General features: G+C 37.2%; 1 protein-coding gene across 3 annotated transcripts in view; it reads left to right on the top strand.

The window, feature by feature from the left end:
* The window catches only part of GPATCH2 (G-patch domain containing 2), a 177,930-nt gene that overhangs the window by 87,720 nt on the left and 67,756 nt on the right, over positions 1 to 22,454 (top strand). For all 3 annotated transcript variants that reach the window (XM_040460969.1, XM_040460971.1, XM_040460972.1), the window contains exon 6: positions 21,076 to 21,143. In XM_040460969.1, the coding sequence (XP_040316903.1) occupies positions 21,076 to 21,143 (68 nt within the window). The remainder of the gene's footprint in view (positions 1 to 21,075; positions 21,144 to 22,454) is intronic.

Raw genomic sequence — 22,454 nt, 5'->3', positions numbered from 1 at the left:
ATAATTTGGCTATTGTTGAGAGTGCTGCTATAAACATTGGGGTACAAGTGCCCCTATGCATCAGTACTCCTGTATCCCTTGGGTAAATTCCTAGCAGTGCTATTGCTGGGTCATAGGGTAGGTCTATTTTTAATTTTTTGAGGAACCTCCACACTGTTTTCCAGAGAGGCTGCACCAATTTGCATTCCCACCAACAGTGCAAGAGGGTTCCCGTTTCTCCACATCCTCTCCAGCATCTATAGTCTCCTGATTTGTTCATTTTAGCCACTCTGACTGGCATGAGGTGATATCTGAGTGTGGTTTTGATTTGTATTTCCCTGATAAGGAGCAACGTTGAGCATCTTTTCATGTGCCTGTTGGCCATCCGGATGTCTTCTTTAGAGAAGTGTCTATTCATGTTTTCTTCCCATTTCTTCACTGGGTTATTTGTTTTTCGGGTGTGGAGTTTGGTGAGCTCTTTATAGATTTTGGATACTAGCCCTTTGTCCGATATGTCATTTGCAAATATCTTTTCCCATTCCGTTGGTTGCCTTTTAGTTTTGTTGGTTGTTTCCTTTGCTGTGCAGAAGCTTTTTATCTTCATAAGGTCCCAGTAATTCACTTTTGCTTTTAATTCCCTTGCCTTTGGGGATGTGTCGAGTAAGAGATTGCTACGGCTGAGGTCAGAGAGGTCTTTTCCTGCTTTCTCCTCTAAGGTTTTGATGGTTTCCTGTCTCACATTCAGGTCCTTTATCCATTTTGAGTTTATTTTTGTGAATGGTGTGAGAAAGTGGTCTAGTTTCAACCTTCTGCATGTTGCTGTCCAGTTCTCCCAGCACCATTTGTTAAAGACACTGTGTTTTTTCCATTGGATGTTCTTTCCTGCTTTGTCAAAGATTTGTCTCTCTCAAAATAAATAAACTTTTTAAAAAATTAAGAATTGAACTTCATGATGGGAAGTTAATTTTAGAGGGAATTTGATGAATTTTTGTGGATATAATGAGTTTGAGATGATTCTTAACATTTCCAGAAAGACATCCAAAAGGGTTCCTGGAAGTATGGGACTAGTTGTTGGAAGTGTGGAACTTCAGATGAGAAGACTGTATACATGTGATCAGTCAATAAAAAGGTGATGGTTGAGGGACACCTTGGTGGCTCAGTTGGTTAAGCATCCAACTTTGATTCAGGTCATGATCTCAGGGTTTGTGAGTTCGAGCCCCGCGTCAGGCTCTGTGTTGACAGCCTGGAGCCTGCTTTGAATTCTGTGTGTTTCTCTCTCTCTCTCTCTCTGTCCTTGTCTCTCTCTCTCTCTCTCTCTCTCTCTCTCTCTGCACCTCCCACACTCATGCTCTGTCTCTCTCTCTCAAAAACAAATAAAACGTTAAAAAAAATTTTGTTTAAAGAAGGTGATGGTTGAAGGTAGGAGAGTTAATATACTTCCCCAAAAAGCCAATATGTAGAGAAACGAACAAAAGGCAAAGGATATCACTCTGGAAAACTGGAAGAGATAGTTTCAATTAGAAGAGATCAATAAGTGTGATGGATACGATGGCTTTGTCATCGGTTTGGAAGGATTTTCTTTGTTTTTTTGTCTTTTGTTTTATACTAATGCATCATGGTGATGAACTACTAAATTTTATGTATACTTTAATTATGTTTACCTTCCTCTGTAGTCCAGAAAGTTTTTCATGCATGATGATACACATGTGAGTTTGAACTTTTGCTAATTGTGTAAGGATTCATAGTGATTAACCATATAAATAGAAAGTTCTGGGGGACTCTCATTAAACCAGGCAAAGAGAGAATACAAAAGTGACATGTAAGTGATTTAGGGAAGAAAAAGGGGAGGGTATATTGATAAGGAATAAAAAATTTTAAAACATCTATGAAATCTGAATTCAGTAGAGGCGATGTGGTGAATCTGCTGCTGGACTTGCTCATTCCTTCCTTGTTGGTTTTTAGTTCCGATTCCAAATGTACTGACCACCTCCCTAAAACCTGAGTCGGCTGTCCTTTCATTCATTCAACAAATATTGTAGGTCCTATTTAGATACAATAAGGTGCATTTTTTTTTTTGGCCTTGAGTTAATTTTATACATTAACCTAAAAAAGAAAATAATAACTTCCTTCTTACTAGACTGTTACCTCAATGTCAAGAACTCACCCACTCAAATTGAATGGGTAGATATGTGACATTGAGGTAACAATCTAATGCAGAGGAAGTGGGTTGATTAAGTCAAATGATTGGAACCAACCATGATCGTTTGGGTTGATTAAGTCAAATGATTGGAACCAAAAACCAGCAACAAAGGAATGAATAGCTCTACCAACGAAGTCTAAGGTGAAATGTCAAGCCCGTTGGTAAAGCAGATTGGGGCTATGAAGTCCAGATGTACTACAGTAATAATAGCTAGCATTTATTGAGGCCCTCCTATGTGCTAGGCATTTTTCTAAGGATTTGATGTGTGCTAAATATTATAATTCTCGTAAGAGACCTATGAAGTAGGCATTACTACTATTGCCCATTGCCCTTTTACACATAAGGCAACAGAAGTAAAAAGAAGTAAAATAACTTGTACAGGTAGAAATTGGGAGAGCATAAATATGAACAAGACAATATAATTTTAAAATCCACACTAAGCTCCAATTACTTAATGCTAGCTTGAACTAAGTAGCTGAGCCGGGTGTGTGTAATATCCTAAGTTGAATGCAGATAGTACTTTACAGCTCCTGTTACGGTAAATACTGCACCCTAGCGAGCTGTGTGGTCGGATGACATCTGGTCACCCTAGAGAATTGGGAGAGACCCGAATGGGCCTAGATATAAAGAGGACAATTGATGGCTGCTTAGTCCAGGTGGTCGTGGGTCCATAGAGTACCACTCATAAGCTCTTACTATCTTTAGACATCCTGAATATTTTTGCACAGACTATTAGTAGTTTAATAAACAAAAGAAACAGTTGAAAGCAGAATTGCATTTTGAGTATGAAGTATGGCCTTGTTTCATATTGAACCATCAAGACTAGTAAGAAGATGGGTACTTTTTGGCTATAAAGCTAATATTTTACCCAGTTAATAATAATTTTAAGGGGCGCCTGGGTGGCTCAGTCGGTTAAGCGTCCGACTTCAGCCAGGTCACGATCTCGCAGTCCGTGAGTTCGAGCTCCGCGTCAGGCTCTGGGCTGATGGCTCGGAGCCTGGAGCCTGTTTCCGATTCTGTGCCTCCCTCTCTCTCTGCCGCTCCCCCGTTCATGCTCTGTCTCTCTCTGTCCCAACAATAAATAAAAAACGTTGAAAAAAAATTAAAAAAAAAATAATTTTAAATTGCAGTCTAAGGCTTCTGACTGAGAATTAAATAATAATTGCCGGACTAGTTTATGGTTGCTCCTATATCTTCAAAATGTGAGTGGTATGGAATTTTTTTTAAATGTGGGGTGAAGGCAATTAACTGTAAGATCTATAAGAATCTCTTTGATAGATCGTATTTTGTATTCATTGAAATATTTCTCCACATAATTAAAGGAGCATATTGAGTTTTCCCGCTATTTTATATTTGTTCTTCCCATTGTCATTTACAAGAGATATATATCCGTATCTATGGTCAATAACCAAGGGCTTCCTGAAAACAGATGTTCCTAGGATTCTGTTATTTGTGTTTCAAAACAATCAAAATATCAGCCTTGGACTTTGTTGAGATTTCAATGTAGATGTCAAGATAAGATGTCTTATCAAGATAAGATAACACGAATATGTAGGGACACCTAAGTGTCTCAGTCTGTTAAGCATCCAGCTCTTGATCTCAGCTCAGGTCTTGATCTCAGGGTCATGAGTTCAAGCCACACATTGGTCTCCGTGCTGGGCATGGAGCCTACTTAAAAAAAAAAAAATGTATAAATACTTAAATCAATAACTAAGTGTTGTTTCCATTTCATATCTACCATGTGCCAGACGCTGCAATGTCGAGAGAAACAGAAGTTGAGTAACACATGGTACCTGGTCTCTAGATGCTTATGGTCTATGAGAGGGTTAGATAAGACAATGCAAATTAAAATACAGTGTACTGAATCATATTTAAGTACAATGATTAGGATAGAGAGAGGTTTCTAGGAGCCCAAAGGATAATTATTATATCATTATGGATACAAGAACATAGCAATATTATAGGACTTACGTAAGATTCAGTGAAAGGAAACAAAATATTATTTGGTATATACAGTGACAGTTTTTAAATTGAGTTGATTAAGTTATTAACATGCATCACCAAACAAACTCATTTGTTTGTTCCTTTGTGCTGCTAAACAAGGCTTGACAAGTTATGTGGAGTTCTTCCATTTAAGAAGAATTATTTGTGAGAACCAAGATACGATTCAATCAAAATTAGCTTTTCTTTTTTCCTTCATAAATATATTATCTTGGTTAGCACCTTTGATATCATTTATCATCTCCGGGTCTCCATATGCCTAAGACTGACACTTTAACACCAGCCCTTTTGGTTTTATTCACCCATGAAGATTGACATTTGGATTTGCTGCCGTACATATTTGCAGAATCTGTCAGTGTTTCCAGTTTGCCTCTTCAATTTCCATTCAGTCTGAAACCTTTGTTCAAAAAGAAGTCACCCTTCTATTGATTCTCCCCCTCGCTGCAGGGTTTTTAATTTTTTTTTTTTTTTTTTTTTACCCTGCATTTGGTTTCAAGCTTTGTATTTGTGCTGTGACAGCCAGTTTTTGCATATTTTAAAAGCATTTCTTATGACCTCCCTGCTGGTGTTTTCCCACTTTGTCGTATCTTCTTCAGTAAAGTCTAGAACAGTGGTCCTCAAACTTTTGAGAGGATCAGAAAGAATCACATGGAGGGCTTATTAAAACACAGATGGAGAGGCTTCTTCACTCCCAGAGGTTCTAATTCAGCAGGTTTGGGATGAGGCCGGAGCATTTGCGTTTCTAACATGATCCCAGGTGATGTTGGTACTGCTGACCTGGGGACCACACTTGGACAACCATGGTAAACAGCAGTGGCTCTCAAAGTGTAGTCTGGGGACGGCAGAGAATCCCCAGGACTCTTTCAGGGGGTCCATAAGAGCAAAACTTTTCATAATAGTACTAAGATATTTGCCTTTTTTTTTACCTCAACTTTTCATGAGAATATGGTGGTATTTTCCAGAGTCTCCAGGGAAAGTATTGGATATTCTTTTTTTATTATTTTATTTTAATTTTTTAAATTTATTTTTGAGAGACAGAGAGAGACAGAGCACAAGTAGGGGAGTGGCAGGGAGAGAATGCAGAATCCGAAGCAGGCTCCGGGCTTTGAGCTGTCAGCACAGAGCCCGATGCGGGGCTCGAACTCACAAACTGTGAGATCATGACCTGAGCTGAAGTCGGACACTTAACCGACTGAGCCCCCCCACCCCCCCGACTGAGCGCTCCTGGACATCCTTGAGTTTAAAATTAGCACAGTTTTAATTTGCAATACGGCAAATGCCAGTACATATAAACCATGCAAACAAAAGCTCTCTGGAGTCCTCAGTTATTTTCAAGAGTATAAAGTTTGAGAAGTGCTGGTACAAAGAAAAGAGCACAACTTCTTTAGAACTGAGGTCACCTTGCGTGTTGAGGTTCCGTTGTGCTCCCTGACCTTACAGTGCACCAGTCTCCCCTTGCCCACCCCGACCTCCGTGCCACTTGTGAGGCATAAACCCTTCTGCTTCCATGCCTTCTTATGCTCCTTCCTTCAACTAGGAATGTCTGCACCCCTCCCACCCTTGGCTTGGCTGCTCCATTTCCTCCCTCACGACTCAGCCCAGCTGGCTTCCACTTCTCCACCGTCTCCCGACTCACTTACTTCCCAGAATTTACCACAGTCTATAGTATTCTTGTATGTTTGTTTGTTTTTAATTCATTGTGTTTCCCTAGGCTAACATGCAGGTCCCATAAACGCAGGGTCCTGGTCAGCGTGTGTCTTCTTCCTTTCCCAGGACACATAGTAAAGGCTCAATATTTTCTTGTTGAGTAAATGAACCAGACATTTCTGGACTAAAATACGGGCTCTACTCCTTGTTAAGTAGGTGGTCTCAGGGGGGTTGTTTTAATCTCTTGGAGCCTCATTTGTGAGACAGAGAGAAGAATTAAAATCTTGCAGAGTTGTGAGCAGTAGTAATAACTGCAAATGCATGTTGCTTCTGAGAGTCCGTGCCACCTACGAAGTGCTCGATCAATGTTTGTTAAAATCAATAATAATGGGTACTATTTACTTAGTACATACCGGGTTCATCACAGGGGACAAAAGGAAGAAATAAAACAGTTATCTCTGCACTTGGAGTTGTTCATGGTCCAGTGGACTGTGCTACTTGGCATTCTGTTTGTATACCCAGTCTCACAGAATTGGGTTGTCGTGACATCATGTCAGTGTTTCACAAACTGACCGTGCTAGCAGATCTCATTGTTTCTGATTCCATGGTGTGCCTTAATGTCCATGGAGCTCATAGTGAATACCTACGGGACAATTCTAGAATAATTGGTGATTATCTAGTCTCTTAGTTAGAGCGATGCCTAAGATGCTACCACTGCTTTATGGATAGCTTCTTCTAGAATTGATTTTAAGAGCGTGTTAGGTATTCTGCCATTTTCTCAGCATATGCTGGTATTTGACAGCCTTCTTTCTGTCAGTGGATTCTTTTAATAGTGTGCTACTCTGGAAAGGTAATTCAACAGTTGTTTTTGTTTTTGTTTTTTTTTTCTTTTCTCTTATAGTCTTTTTTTCCTTATTACACTTGACCAACTTATGTGAAATTGTTCGAAGAGTATTTTAAAAATCATGAACTGTTCCTTATGCAAAGCACTTTGTAAATTATATTCATTTACTCCATTTATTCTCTATATACTTCCTACTAGGTTTTATCTTTTGTATTATTTAATTTTATGGAACTGGTGTTAGAATGGGTTTATCTATACACAGAGCAGCATGGCTCTGAGATAGCATGTCTAGATTTTTGAAAGACTAATGTATTTAACCTGATTGTGAGATATTCAGAATCTATACCGAGTTGTTTTATGGCTATCACAAAATGCTAATCAGCTGTAGTGAATAATATTTGTACTTTGGATGACTTTATCACATGGCTCAGTGTAGGCCAGTATACCATGTTCTGTTGGCAATACAACAGTAAATTAGACAAAAGCCACCTGCTTTTGAGAAATGTATATGCTTATAGAGGAGACAAATGTGCATTTACAGTTATAACATGAGGCAGCTGTTATGTAACATAAAATACAAGGAAATATACAAATTCCAAGTGGGGAGCGAAATTCTGTTGGGTGTGGTCAGAGAAGTCTTCAAGGTTTTTTCATTGTGTGTGTGTGTGTGTGTGTGTGTGTGTGTGTGTGTGCATTTGAAGTTGAATATGGGAGGAGATGCACTGGCTATATTACTTCAGTAGCATATATTCCAATGGTCTGCCAGTTCAGGTTTCTTTCAGGCTCTTAGGATTGGCCAAGAACAGCAAACCAGCTGTAAAACATTCAATTTAGAGACCGTTATTATAGATAAGATACTTAACTCTATTTTATTTAAACTCATGACCTTTACACTAATTGAAAAGCATCAGAAAAGCACCAGCCTATGTAGTCACTAACAATGTCTTTGTGGGAAATTACTGAATTAAGTTTTGTGATTTAGACTGGTCACCACATAGCTGTAAATTAATTTGTAAAGTAACTCTTCTTGAGAATGTGGTGTCTCTCAGATATTAAACTTGTATCTGCATTTCTAACATGTTCATGAGAAACAGTTGCTCATCTGATTTTTATCAACCGGAACTAAGACTATTTCAAGTAACTCACTGCAAAGAGTGATGCCAGCCCCAATACTAAACATCTCCAATTGCACCGTTGCTCTGCGTGCACACCCTCCTCATTCCCGATTCCCTCCAACCCTATAAAAACTCCTTAGTCAATGCTTACATCTACTGTAATACTTACTTGTGTCATCTTATTATCGCAGTTGTATCTTGCGTCAGACGTGGAGACAATTAAAACAAATAGTAATAGTCAGACACTGATCTACGTGCTGTTCAGATGATCTCATTTCATTCACATTGTAACTCTATAAAATAGATACCATTTCCGTCCCCATTTTGTAGCTGTGGGAGTTGAGACAGTCCTAGAGCTGAAATGTGGAAGAATCAAGATTTGGACGCAGACAATGTGGACTCGTAGCCCACACTTTTAATCACTGTACTGTTTTCCTCCTAAGAACCACTTTATATTGGAGAAAAAGACACAGTGGATGAAATCCATAAATTCTAGTTTATTTGGTTAAACCAGGTGGATTGTGTATTCCATTGTGATCATGCCTTGGGCAGCAAGAATTACTGCTAAGACTTCTTACTGCTTTGCTTTCTAATCTTATCATAAAAGTATGTTTTTGTTGGGACACCTGGGTGGCTCAGTCGAGTAAGCATTCAACTCGATTTCAGCTCAGGTCATGAGCTCACGATTCATGCGTTCAAGCCCCACATGGGTCTCTGCACTGACAGAGCAGAGCCTGCTTGGGATTCTTTGTCTGTCTGTCTCTCTGCCCCTCCCCTGCTCGTTCTCTCTCTCTCTCTCTCTCTCTCTCTCTCTCTCTCTCTCAAAATAAATAAACATTTTTTTTAATTTTAAAAATAAATAAAAAGTATGTTTTTGTCACAGTTGATTTTGTAACCTGCAGATTGAAAAATATGATATACATTATGCTGTAAAACAGTGAAAAAGCTTAAACTAGTCAAGTACTTATGCTTTGCTGCTTATGCGTGGATCACACAGAAAGATTTTCATCATTCTAATGTAAGGATACTTCTTCTATTCATGAATACTTAAAGGGTCGATGTCCATTTGTAAGTGTAGTGGGGCAAGAATTTAATACCTGGACAAAAGAAAATGTAGCTTTTTTATTTACTACATTTGATATTTCTCATGAAGTTCCATTTATTACTAGTAGGTGAAGGGACAGTGAGGGGACGGAGTGCACGGGTAGGGAAGCAGGGGTCAGGGAAGTGATCCAGATTTGCCAATTACTGCATCTTGGTATAACGTATTTCCTTGGGCAGCTTACCATTTTTCTTTTTCTTCTTTTTTTTTTAATGTTTATTATTTGAGAGAGAGAGAAAGAGAGACAGAGAGAGACAGAGAGCAAGCAGGGAAGGGCAGAGAGAGGGGGAAACACAGAATCAGAAGCAGGCTCCAGGCTCTGAGCTGTCAGCACAGAGCCTGATGCCGGGCTCGAACTCACAGACTGTGAGATCGTGACCTGAGCCGAAGTCGGCTGCCTAACCGACTGAGCCACCCAGGCACCCCTGTAGCTTACCCTCTTTCTAACAAATGCTCGGTCTTGCAGTTCTTCTCCGCCTCCCGTCCACTTCTCTCCAAGATGGCAGTGGGGAGCTTAGGTGCCCTGGAGGTTATGGTGGAGATTACCTTAGAGTCATGCACCATCTTAGGTCTGTTCACTATATTTTGGTCCTTGCTGATCTCTGACTGTCTGGTCTAGAATGAACCCTGGTGCCTCGTTCACACACATGAATTTGGTTCTCTTTGGTCTTTTGAGGTATCATGCTGGTACCCATTACTGAATCTCATGGATTCCAGTCAACTCGCCCCTAATGCTTCTTTGAGTCTCCCCCCCCCACCCCCCGCCCCAGGGTTACAGAAGCTCCTGGGTCACCTGTCTAGCACACCCAGGCTGGGGCGGGGACCAGTAACATTCTCAAGCTATCTCTCCAACCCTCTCCTTCCACAGATGTGACAGTTTTTTCCTCCTGTGACAGTTTGGACAGGATGCCAACTCAAATGTGGCCTCTCCTAGAGGCTTGCCTCTTCATCAGCTGGGCTCAGGAAGCAGGCATTCCTCAGATTTCCTCACTTCTCTGATCTTGCACCTTGCTTTGCCCCAGACAAGTGGGGGCAGTTAGAACTTTGGTTTCTAACTTCTTTCCCCTACTTCAGCCTCACCTCTTGTTCCATGCTCCACAGGAATGAAAGGGTCAGGAAGCACCTCGGCCTGGCCTCCACAGACAGAAGGGGTTGCCTCTTCACGCTGTATGTCTGTATGTCGTTAGAGGCAACTGTATTTGCATCTCCCAGGCTCTTGATACAGAAACCCAAAAGCACCGAAGGATAGAGATTTAGTGAAGGTGAAAATACAGAGATTTAAAATATGAAAATATTGTCTCCGTTTTTGTTTTTATTCATTTGGGTTTCTGGCTCCCTTTTCCTTCTGGAGTCAGACAGTATCAACTAGGTGGATTATCTAGCAAAATGTTGCTAGATTATTTTACAGAATGAACCATATTCCTAGATTTCTGAAACCGCATTACCCATTCAACTTTTTTTTTTCCTGACAGACTTCTAGTCTAGTCAAGCTTATTTCTTCATTTCCAATCTATACGCCCTTTTGATCCATACCTTGTGTCTGTGTTTAGCATATAATTCCCCTCCTTCCATCACCTTAAACCCTACCAGTCTCTCCCACTCAGCATCAGCCCCGTCGCCTCCAAAAAATGGCTTTTGCTAAGTTTTGTAAGTGTTGCAGTTATGAACTCAATGCACACAGTTTAACAGTGGTTTAATTGGTATTAGTTTCATATTTTTTAAGTTTGCAGCGTATTAGCTAGCAGGGATTCATATTATGCTGTTCTTTAGAATTTCCTATAGTAACTAGCAGAGTGCTGGGCATATAAATTAGATGTTTAGTATCTCTTCTCTTTCACTCGTTCTTGACCCACTTAATAGCATGTTTTTGGTTTCTCTTTTTAAGAATAAAGTAGAATTTTTTAACTCATTCACTCATTTATACCTTAAGGAATAGTTTGTGTATGCTTCCACTTGCTATAATAGCATCATCGTCATCATTATTATTAATTAGGGCCAGAACTTGGCACATGTAACAAGATACCCAAATAATGGTAGCTTGATCACGAAGGGTTCCATTGTTTTTTCCCTCGTGTTGTGAGAAGACATTTGATGGCTTCATTATCAAGGGTGGAAACCTTTGATTCTCGTTCGTTCCTACTCAAAAAAAAATGGATGCTGTTGCCTACATCTCAGGCAACCTAAGGACAAAGAAGGACACGGGGCTCATGCCGGAGAAGTAAACCCCATAGAAAGAACTTTCCTTAGAAGCTCCACCAGTGATAGTACGGACTTCTTATTGGCCATAAATTGCTTCGCCTAGTCACCACTGACTTTCTTGATTGATGTATTCATGCAACCTAAGTTAAGCTAGATAGTAACTTCTTTGTATTTCAAGCAAATTCTACTGATAAGAACCCCCAAAATGTGGAGATTTTTTTACTGTGTGATTTTATTTTTTTACTTGAAATATATGTGGCCAAAGGATATTAAAAGTTACACGTTATTATTTGGGATTTGTGTTACCAATCATTGAAGAAGGTTGGTATATAATATACTAAGATTATATAGTTATCTATTAACTAATATTTGATTTCTTTTTATTAACCCATTCACTCATGTATCCCTTAAGGAATAGTTTGCCTAAGCTCCTGCTTGCTCTCTCTTTCTTTCGCCTCTCAAGTCACTGTTCTGTTCTTTTTCTTTTTAAGTTACACAAACATTTTAGTGCACCTTAAAGTATAATAATCAGGTTTTGAAATACATTACAGAAGATTGAATGTTTGCCAGCATGCTTGCTTCCGGAGAACAGCTTAGAGAATGTTATCTTAAGTGTTTTGTTTGCTAAATATAAGCCATGTTAAGTTCATCAGTTTTAAAATGTGGAGATTTTTAGGATTTTTAGGATTTTTTTAGTAAATTACTGTCAATGTATCCTTGAGATTCCTAGAAACAATCTTTTAGACATCAAAACCACCCCGTAATTTTTTTTCTCTTAATGCAAATTAAGATTTCATATATCACTATCAATTTAAGGTGGAAAGAAATTGACTAGTTTATAAAAACATTTTGAAAAACAAGAAGAATAATATGTATTTCAAAAAGGTATATGCGCAACTAATAATGTTGTGATAAATTATCAGATAATTAATGTAGAAAGAATAATATTAGTTTTAACTGAAATGTCAATCAAGTGTTTTAAGTATAGTTTAAGCAACTTAAAACTAAGCACTCAAGATTTCTCCTAGTCTGCCTGTATTCTTAAAGTACATTTTTTAATGCACATGATAGAATTTTTCATACAAAAAGCCAGCTTAATATATTTTTATGTTATCAAATATGTTGGTTGGCTGAATGTCATAATTATCTTTACTGCTGTTACCTCCTGACCTCCTCTAACTACAAAAAAAAAAAAAAAAATTCACATGTACCCAGCTTTTCAGTATGTTGTAATTCTCATTAGGAATGAGAACTATTGAGTATCCTTTTCTTTTGTAGGTTCTAGCCTTCATATAATAGACTCTTTGTATGCTAAGCTCCAACAAGAAAACATTTCCTAGCTTCTATTTTCTGTATACGTGACTCCTTTTTTTTTTTTTTTTTTATCACTTCTGCAGAATAGTGGGAGACAGGAGAGGAGACTTCAAAGCACCCATTAGAATTTGTATTCATTGTCTGAAATTCCTTTAAACAGTTGAACATTACTTTTAAAAGCATTTTGAATGTCCAGAGAAATAAAAGGATTTTTATAAACAAATTCCCTGGCAGGAGCTACATTACGCGCTATATATTTCAGGCTAATAATAAGGGCTCACTGTAGGTCAGTGTGTCGTATCCCAGCGGTGTCTAGTGAGATGGAGGTTATCTTATATGTCAGCTGGCTAACCCTGTGAACAATTTTGAGCAGGCAAGATAATGGGACTGAATTCTGAAATGAGAGTTGAAATATACTGAAATAGTGTCACATGTCAGAACAGTAACTTTTTAAAAATAAATGTAGTCACCTTTTGACATCATTAGGCATATTTGATAATAATGCTTAATGGGGTATATTTTCAGTGGATAGATTGGGTACAGGATGAAGTGAATCCTATATAATTGTATGTTTAAATAGATAAATAAAAAATCATAAATTCTGTCGTGCACAGAAGATTTTCAGTGATAGAAAGGTACTGAGCAGAACTGGTAACATTTTTTTCTTCTCTTATGATTACTAAATTAATATTACCTGATAGTAGTAATGTTTCAACTTCTTGACTGCAATTTTAAGTTTTGAATATAAAATTACTTCTACCCAAACATAGGTGCAATAATATAGAAATCTTTAAAATTGCTTTGCTTTACTGAATTTCCAGGACAGTATCTGCATAAACCATTATATAAAATGCGTTAATGCCCTTTTTAAAATGTAATTCTTTAAAGGATTTTTCATTCAGTCTTTCATTATATTTCCCTGAAAACTCCGTAAATAGACACTTAATTTTGAGAAAAAGTTTGGGTGTGTATGTGGGTGTATGCAAATGAACCTCAAGAAAATATGTACTTTTAAATGTGGATATGATTGTGTGATATAAATTGAATAAGATAATCCATATGCTGTCATGGTATATAAGCTAAAATTTTAGAAGATGTAATAGATTTTAAGCATAAGCTAAGTTATGTTGAATTTGGATGAAATTATAAAGTTTTCTTACATCATCTTATGCACATTTTGTTTATTATTTGGCATTCACTTTTACAAAAGGCAGGTCTTTACACACGGAGGATTTTGTATAAACATATGTGGGCACATCCTTATTTTCTGAAGCCCATGCCAGTGCAGGCATCGTAAATGAATGATTTAGGAAGCCTTTGGTCAGCCAGCAGAGGCCACTCACAGCTTGCTACTAAACTGGACAGCAAAGCAGAACTCCCTCTTTAATCACTATTTGCCGTCATTCTGAGCTGGTTAATTTTTAGTTTCTTACTCAAAAAAAAAAAAAAAAATTACTGTGGAGCAGTATGAAAAAAAGTTGTTGCTCTATTTGTTTTTTAATTACGTAGTGATTAATCTTTTGTATTAAAGTATTTAGATCGTTCATTATTAGTGCTTACCAGAATGAGAATTTATGCACTTAATAATTAGAAGTATTATTATTCTAATAGGCCAATCCTTCTAAATTCTTAATTATTAATGCTGACTTATTTTAACGAGGGAAAAAAGCTTTAAGGATTTCAAATAATTACGATGTTTAGTTTGAGATTAAAAACGTACCAATTGCTAATGTCATATATGTACATATACATATGTATGTATATTTCTAAACCTTCATCAATTTAGTATAATTCACATTTTGACAGTTCTTTTAGAGAAATCTATGTGCTACTATGACTTGAACATATGCTGAGATTACTTCCAGATTATCTGAAGCCTGTCTTCATTCACTACTTCACGTGATGCTGGCAGCTGAAAGGTTAGCATCTTCCCTTTGACACATAGGATTCCCGCTAGGAAGGCTAATCCGCAATTGAAAGGAAAGCCTTGTGCTTCTCTGTGCTTTATTTCCTGTGATTTTTTGATTCTTTATAAAACCTTTTTGGTTTGAAGGTGTCATCTCACATTTACATTGATACCTACTTTCGAAGGGGAAAAAAAAACGGTCCACGTTCCCTAATTTTCCAAGTTCCTAAGCATATTCTCATCATGGAGTGCTTACCCCTCTTTAGTATAGTTTTTAAATTTCTTACTACTTGGGGCTCCTGGGTGGCTCAGTCGGTTGAGCGTCCGGCTTCAGCTCGGGTCACGATCTCACAGATCCTGAGTTCAAGCCCCGCATCGGGCTCTCTGCTGACAGCTCGGAGCCTGAAGCGTGCCTCAGATTCTGTGTCTCCCTCTCTCTGCCCCTTCCTCACTCATGCTCTGTCTCTATCTCTCAAAAATGAATAAATGTTTAAAAAATTAATAAATTAATAAATAAATAAATAAATAAATAAATAAAAATTTTTTACTACTTTGGCTGTAATGACTGGTAGTAGAACTGTTTCTTATTCCCGTTAGCAAATACATACCATATGCTAACCTCCCTGTTTGGACTACCATGCTTCTTGCCTATACTTAAAATAGCCACATAGATTACTCTGAACTTACAAGTAAGGACCAGAGTATCATCCTTGGAGGTATAATTCTTGGCTGAGGATTTTCTGAGAGTATATTGTAGATTCAGGCAAGCATCTCCTACAGCAAATCCCCAAATACAGAAAATACTTGTTTTGGTGTATTGTCTCCTTTGTGTAGTCCCGGAAGAGAAAAAGTAATAGGTTGGGAATAGGACAATTTAGGTTCAGATCTAGCTCTGTTTAATCTTGGTGATCTGGGGCATGTGCCCTCATCTGACATTTGAGAATAATGATGCTTATTTACTCATCCACCTTGCCCGTGAAAACACCTTATAAGCAGGCAAGAGCTATAAAGCTTAGGCGTGTCGTTATCATTACTAACGATGATAGTAATTCTTGATGTGCCATGGTGGTCATTATCACACTTTCTTTGTTCGTTTATTCACGTTTACATCCTTCCAAGAAGGATTAAAAATTGCTAAAAATATAATGGAACAATACCTTGACGACGAGGTAAAATCACTGTTATATACACTACAATATAATTCAGGTGACGTGAAGGCTATGAGGGGTAGATGACACATAGATCCAGTGTGAGATCCACTGATAAGAGGAAGCTTTGATTGTGAATATTGGTAAATTTTAAAATGAAAACCTGGCACACATTTCTGTAATGTTACTACACTTTATAAAATTCCAAAGGCATTTTCTTAGTTGGAAAATCAAGTTATAGTGTATGAATTTAGTAATTTAGTACAACACTTTTTGAAATCTCAGCTAATTCAGTTGTCCTCAGAAATGGACCATCTTCCCTACTGAGTGTTCCTTCTAGGAGGACATTGTCTAAAGCTAAAACTTCTGACGGGTGAAGACTTATAGTGACCTCTACCTCATATCCAACACGTCACCAAGCACACATGAGGTGTTCCACACGCACCTACTATTTTTTAGTGTCTTATAGCCATAAAGAGGATTTTTGCTAGTCTACTGTATAAATACACATTTTACTTTAATATAAATCGAGGCAAATGAAGGTAAAATGTGAATTAGCACATGAATTACTTGCTGATTTTTTATTCTTCAAAACACACAAAACAAACAAACAAACAAACAACAAACAAACAAAAACACCCTGGAATCAAAAGGGTTCCTTAAACTCAGGACTTTATCATGACATCAAAAAGATTGTATTCAGTGTGACAGAGAACTAAAATCACCCAATGGAATGGGAACCATATAGCACTTATAGCAAATATAAGCATAATTTTACATACAGAGTAGTTAACTAGTAAACATTTGTTGAATTATATCAAGTAGAGCAGTTTTGGGTGCTGACAAGGGAAGAAGTCAGTTACTCATAAGGAAGGATCACGCTGGAAAATAAGGATCGGATTAGAGAGGGCTTTGAATGCATTTTTCATTAGTTTTAATTTTACTTTCAGCATAGAGCTATGGATAGCTCTGGAATGAGAAAAGTGACATGTGAAAAGCAGCGAGTTAGAAAGTTGAATTTGGCAAGTTGGTAAGATGGATTGGAGCAGGGAGAGATAATTGCATACAACTCCCTTCTCACAGGTGATTTTTTTCCCCTTCTTCCTGATAAATCAGATAACTACTTTGTTTCCCTTTAATCTTATAAATGATATCCATTTATACTACCTGAATTGTCCTTCTTTGTATTGCTTTACAAGTGATTCTAAAGTAATTTTTATTTTTTTGTACGTTGTTGTCGAAGTAATTCTAGTGTTATTTCCTTGAATGTTTTCCATCCCCAAGTAGATTGTGCCTTTGTGAATTGTGACCATTCTGTAATATTATATATGAGAATAGAGGACACAATGAAATATTTTATTCATTCTCCACCTATCTTGTAACAGGACTTTTTAGAACACTTGATATAAAACTCATTTGAAATACTTTTGGAGAGCCGTTTTGTTTATTTTGCCGTATGGGGTCAAAAGATGTACAGTTTGTACATTCATTTTAACAGCTAATTAATCGAAATCAGTTACTGCAAAACATGTAGGGTATTATTTCTTATGATTGTTTTTGAATGAAGATAAATGCGTAGACTAGCAAGCCTAATACATTTCCTTCCATCTCTGCTCTGCTCCCCTTACTTCCTACCCTCAGGGCTGAAAGCCCTATTGTTAAGCCTTGGTTTGCTGAGTTGTGTTCCTTATTATCTGTCACATATATTTGACTGACACGTGTTGAACGTAGCAGGGGGCCTTCATGCCGAGCCTGGTAAAGTTTAGGGGCTTCTTTCTCTCTTCAGAGAAGTTGAGTCAAATTATTACTGGTCCTTAGAGAAGCAGAAAACTTCCGAGTCTTGACACGCGGGCAGGAAGGCTCAGGCAACATCGCCCTGGAGCCTGGAGGCCCGGTGGATTTGATTGACCAGTCCTCACAAAATCGAAAGGCCTTCTTTCGAATGGCATCCTGCCACCCTAAGTATTTATCAGTGTGGGCACTGAAGCAGAATAGCATTTGGAAAACAAACAAAATGTAATTGCAAATAAGAGTAAAGTTGAAGGAGAAGGACTGTGTTAGAGGGAGAGAAGAAAGAATGATGGCCTCTTGTACTTCCTGAGGACATAACACTTCATTTACAGAAGGAATCTTGATCCTTGAAAATATGAGTAGGGGTGTCATCCCACGTTGGACAGGCTTTTCATGAATCCTGTAAGACCGCTGTGTCTCAGATACGTTTACCCGATTTGGGAAGTAATTGATTCAGTTATCTAATTGTAGAAGAACAGGATGGAATGTGGCAGATTTGTTCACAACAAAATGAAAATGAGATGACATTTGAGGACAGTTATGAAATTGGCATTAATAAATCAGTGATAGAAAGAATAAGAAACCATTTTAATGTGGCTAATGAAAGTGAGAGGAGTTTTGTCACTGATGTCATACAGCTAAATTTCCCACATAGTCTTACTTACTGACCTTACTGACAGTGGTACTTCCTTGTACAACCGTTACTCAGTTTTCATCTGCCATTATTACATTCCTATTTTCTGAGGTTGGTAATAGTAAATAACAATAGCAAAAACTAAACCCATGTGGTCTTTTAGCATTATAGTTTATTTCACAATCCAAAATGGCCAGAAGTTGACAACTGCTTTGTTATCTAGAGACCATCCATTCCTTTCTAGCTTCGAGTTGTCTTTTTTGTTTGTTTAATAACTTCAGTAATAAACATAGTCAATGAGAAGAAATATACCTACCTTACTTAGGACTGTAGTCACTATTGATATAACAATATTTAAACGTGAATCTTAAGAATTCTGGACATAAAGTGTGATGTCTACGATTGTCATCAGTAGTTAGTGCCCAATTACATAAATATCTCCAGAGTCTTAACAGAGTCTTAACAATGTGGAAATACTGTTTCTCATGAAGAACAGAATACCTGCTCCCGCTCTAATCTTGTGGAATAAAATCTACTTTTCCTAACAGAAAAACTTTACTATGTGAATATTTTATTGATCTGTAAGGAGATGTTTTTGCTTTTTTTTTTTTAATTTGTTATTTCTTTCTAAGACATTTCTGTAATAACTGGAAGCCATATTTTTTTGGAAAATAAAACAATGTAATTGCCATACTTGTTTAGTAGAAGCTATTACTTTGCTGTGATGTTTAAAACTGCTTCATTTATTTTTATGAAGATTCCTATCTAACCCTAAATTGTAGTTTTAGAAAGAATTTCGCAAGAATATTTCTTGATATTTTATAACATTGAAGTATCTATTAATAATCATATTAAATACATGCTTCCAAATTTAAAATACACAGAAACTTTAGTAGAGCACTGTTTTCCATGGGGTGAATTCTGTATGAGGATCTTACTCTCAGATTTTCAAAATGGGTGTCTAGTCCCCAAGTCGCAAAGGTCTCCATAGTAAAGACATTTCACTCCTGACACAGACTAGTGATATTAACCCTGAGAAGATCATCATGTGTCGACCTCAGTGTTGTATAATTTCATTAAGAAAAAATTCTAAATTATGGCTGTTGTCATATCTTCCCAAGTAAAACAAAAATGGACTTGAAATAACAGGAAAGGGTATTCACCTCTTTTATTTTTTAAAAAAGGACCATGTCCTATGTAAAGATGGAAAGTCATTTAAATATCTACATTTGGTACTGTAAACCTTTTGAGAGTTATTTGCAGCAATTGAATTGAGCTTATAGTTTATACATCTATGATTTCTGAGAAATACACAGTGTGATTATTTCTGACTAGATTGAAAGCTTACATTTGTATTGTGGGATAAATTAGTTACAAATTCGGTTTTATTGTATTCAGCTGCATTGTTTTCATCAGGCAATTTATCACATGGGGGTATGTGAAATTTCTTCATTTATTAAATTTCAGATTATGTATTTCAAGCCAGAGCAAGACTTAAACATTTTTCCATAAGTATAGCTTCAGGTAAACAAGCAATTTTAGCCCTGAAAATAGCTTCTGCTTCTGTCAACACGTTGTTTATTCTTTCTCTGAGATAAAAAGTTCAGTTTTCTGATATTTGTACCAAGATAAAGTCAGTAAACAAGATTAATATAGTGTGGAAAAGGTTGTCAGCAGCCCTGGCAAAGGAAATAAGTTGCCTGTACATAGAACATACTGTAAACTGAATAAAAGTGTCAGGTCCACCATGAGATAATGTGATCATGAACCTCTAACAAAGCATGACATAGGCACAGTCGGCTTTTCTCATAGCCACAGTGTAGAAAATGGATTACTGTATTCCTGGGATACCCACTGGAATAGCATGAAAACCTCATTTTGAGATGAATGCAGGATGTAGTCCTGGAGTTGAGCCACATGTTTACCTGTGGTGCCCAAACCATAGGGTTATTAATGTCATCATCTGTGCACATGTGCAGTATTTGCATTTCTTGGAATTTCAGAGGGTATGCTGGCATCCTCGTTACCCGAGTGAGAAAAGGACAAACACATGTTTGGAAATGTTGGGCTTTTTTCATAGGCGTTTTTCTGCCTCACCGTGCTTTCTTTGGTGGTATACTTTAAGTGACACGTTTATAATTATGCGGGGTTTTTTGTTATTATGATGATAGAGCATAAGTTATGACCTTTCGTTGTAAGATATGTCTCGTTGATTGTGATTGTAGATTCATTCTTGCTTGCATGGCGCTGCTTGCGTTTGCATTTGAAAACCCTGTTTTCAGGGTTGTGAATTTTTTTAATGAGAGGAGCTTAGATTATGAAAAATTGTTTTGAAACTTTGACTATCAGACTTTTAATTTTGTTTAGAAATAAAGGAATAAAATGTTGTTCTTTTAGGTGAAATTATATTTTGTTCTGCGCAAATATGTAGATTATCCCTAACTTTATGGGAAAACTATGAAAAGGACTAGCGACTACTTCCTTGATTCAAGTTCTTGCATGCATTTAAATGTGTGCATTATAGGGGCGCCTGGGTGGCGCAGTCGGTTAAGCGTCCGACTTCAGCCGGGTCACGATCTCGCGGTCCGTGAGTTCGAGCCCCGCGTCGGGCTCTGGGCTGATGGCTCAGAGCCTGGAGCCTGTTTCCGATTCTGTGTCTTCCTCTCTCTCTGCCCCTCCCCTGTTCATGCTCTGTCTCTCTCTGTCCCAAAAATAAATAAACGTTGAAAAAAAAATTAAAATAAATAAATAAATAAATGTGTGCATTATATTTAGGAATTAACCACAAATCCGTTGGTTTTGGGTAATATCACTTGGTCGACACTAATTAAGCGAACCTCTTTTTTTGTGTGTATGATGAAATATATGCATAATTGAGCAGTATTTGGAAACAAGCGTCAGCGGTCTAGTTCTTAACATTTTTTTTATTATAAAAGTACTTTTTAAACAGTCTTAATGCTAGCAGAAGAACTATACAGTAAACCAAAACAAGAGGCCCTTCTTACCCAGCATGAAATTACACTTTTGGCCCATGCAATGTGGTTTAGCTTTTGAGAATTAATATTTTATTCTCCATTTTAGAGTGGAAGTCCTCAAACGGAAACGTTCCTTTATTATTCATGGGATTTTTTTTTTTTTTTTTTTTTTTTAAGAAACTCATCCGTGATTTATTTTTTGTTTCCACTCTCCTTTCAGGTGGGCACCCCGGGCCCTGTCAGTAACAAGAGAATGGTTCACTTTTCCCCAGATTCACATCACCATGAGTGAGTACGCACTGATTTGTATAATCTTGGGGTATTCTCCATCTTTCTTTTGGAAAACTGGTAGCTGTTGCTAGTAAAGGTGGTTTAATTTGCACTTCTTATACCACTGACATTGACAGTTGTGCAGGAACAATTTCAACCTGTGGCAGAAATGTAAATAAACGTTTTTGAATACAATCATTCTTTTCTTTGCGACAGAATTTGAAATGCTAAGTTTTCATTACATTAAGTAGCATCAAGCTCTCCTCCTACCCTTCCTGTCTTCCTCCCTACTCTTTCCAAAGCACTAAAACACAAAGTGACTACTTAACTCATTACTTCTCTGCTTTCTGCTCCTGCCCAGCAAGAGACGTGAAGGAACCAGAACGTATTTTCATTTGGCAACAAAAGAGAGAGTCTAATTTACTAAGTAATTCCAAAAATTAAAAATTGAGCTTTAACGTTGGTAAATTATTGGGTGAATTTCTAGGTGCTAGTTCCGTTTCTAAGTACATCTTTATCAGAAGAGCTTCAATACATATATATTTTGGGTCAGTACCGTGTCTCCTGGGAAATTGGTTGAACTTGAAGAAAAAGGCCATAAGATATGGAAAGACATGGATTCATGATTGAATGGATTTTTTCTGGCAAGCAATCATATATTAGGATCCATTAGATCCTAGCTTTTAAATCCCTTCCTTAACCAATGTAAAACAAATTATTGTTCATCTATAGTTTATTTTATATAGATTATTAATACAAAATGTAATCTGTATGATATAAAATATTATTTATACAGATTATTATTTTCTGGAGTATTTATTTTATAGGTTACAATATCATAATCCTTCCTTTAAATAGTTTACTTCATTCATTTTTATTATCCTATAAGACCTTTTCTCTATTTATTTATATATATTAACTTAACTTTTTGTTCCGACATGAATCAAAACCACTAGCAAGTAGATACAGAGCCATCTTTAAACCAAAAATTGCATTTGTTAATGATTGTAAATGCTCTGAGGGCAGACAAATCTCTTTATCACTATTGGAGTCCTGTGCTAACAGTGCCTAGTAGACAGAAAGTAGTAATTGAGTGAATGCAGATATGAAAGTGTGAATGTAAAATGGGGCAAATTGGATAATGTCAACTGAGTATTGCTTCTCCAGTTAGCAGGTATGACCTTCACTGTGTGCCCCTGACATCCATTCCACACGAATCTCCCCAGTGGTTCTTAATCAATTAAATAAGATTCTCTAGGAGTGGAATTCAGATGTCACTATTTGTAGAGTTTCCGAGGTTACCCTGTGTGCTTGATTACCATTCTGTCA

Source organism: Herpailurus yagouaroundi, unplaced genomic scaffold (assembly GCF_014898765.1).
Source record: "Herpailurus yagouaroundi ecotype Mexico unplaced genomic scaffold, PumYag 253, whole genome shotgun sequence".
NCBI lineage: Eukaryota > Metazoa > Chordata > Mammalia > Carnivora > Felidae > Herpailurus > Herpailurus yagouaroundi.
Note: the sequence above shows the minus strand (reverse complement) of the source record. Positions and strands in the feature narration are given on the sequence as shown.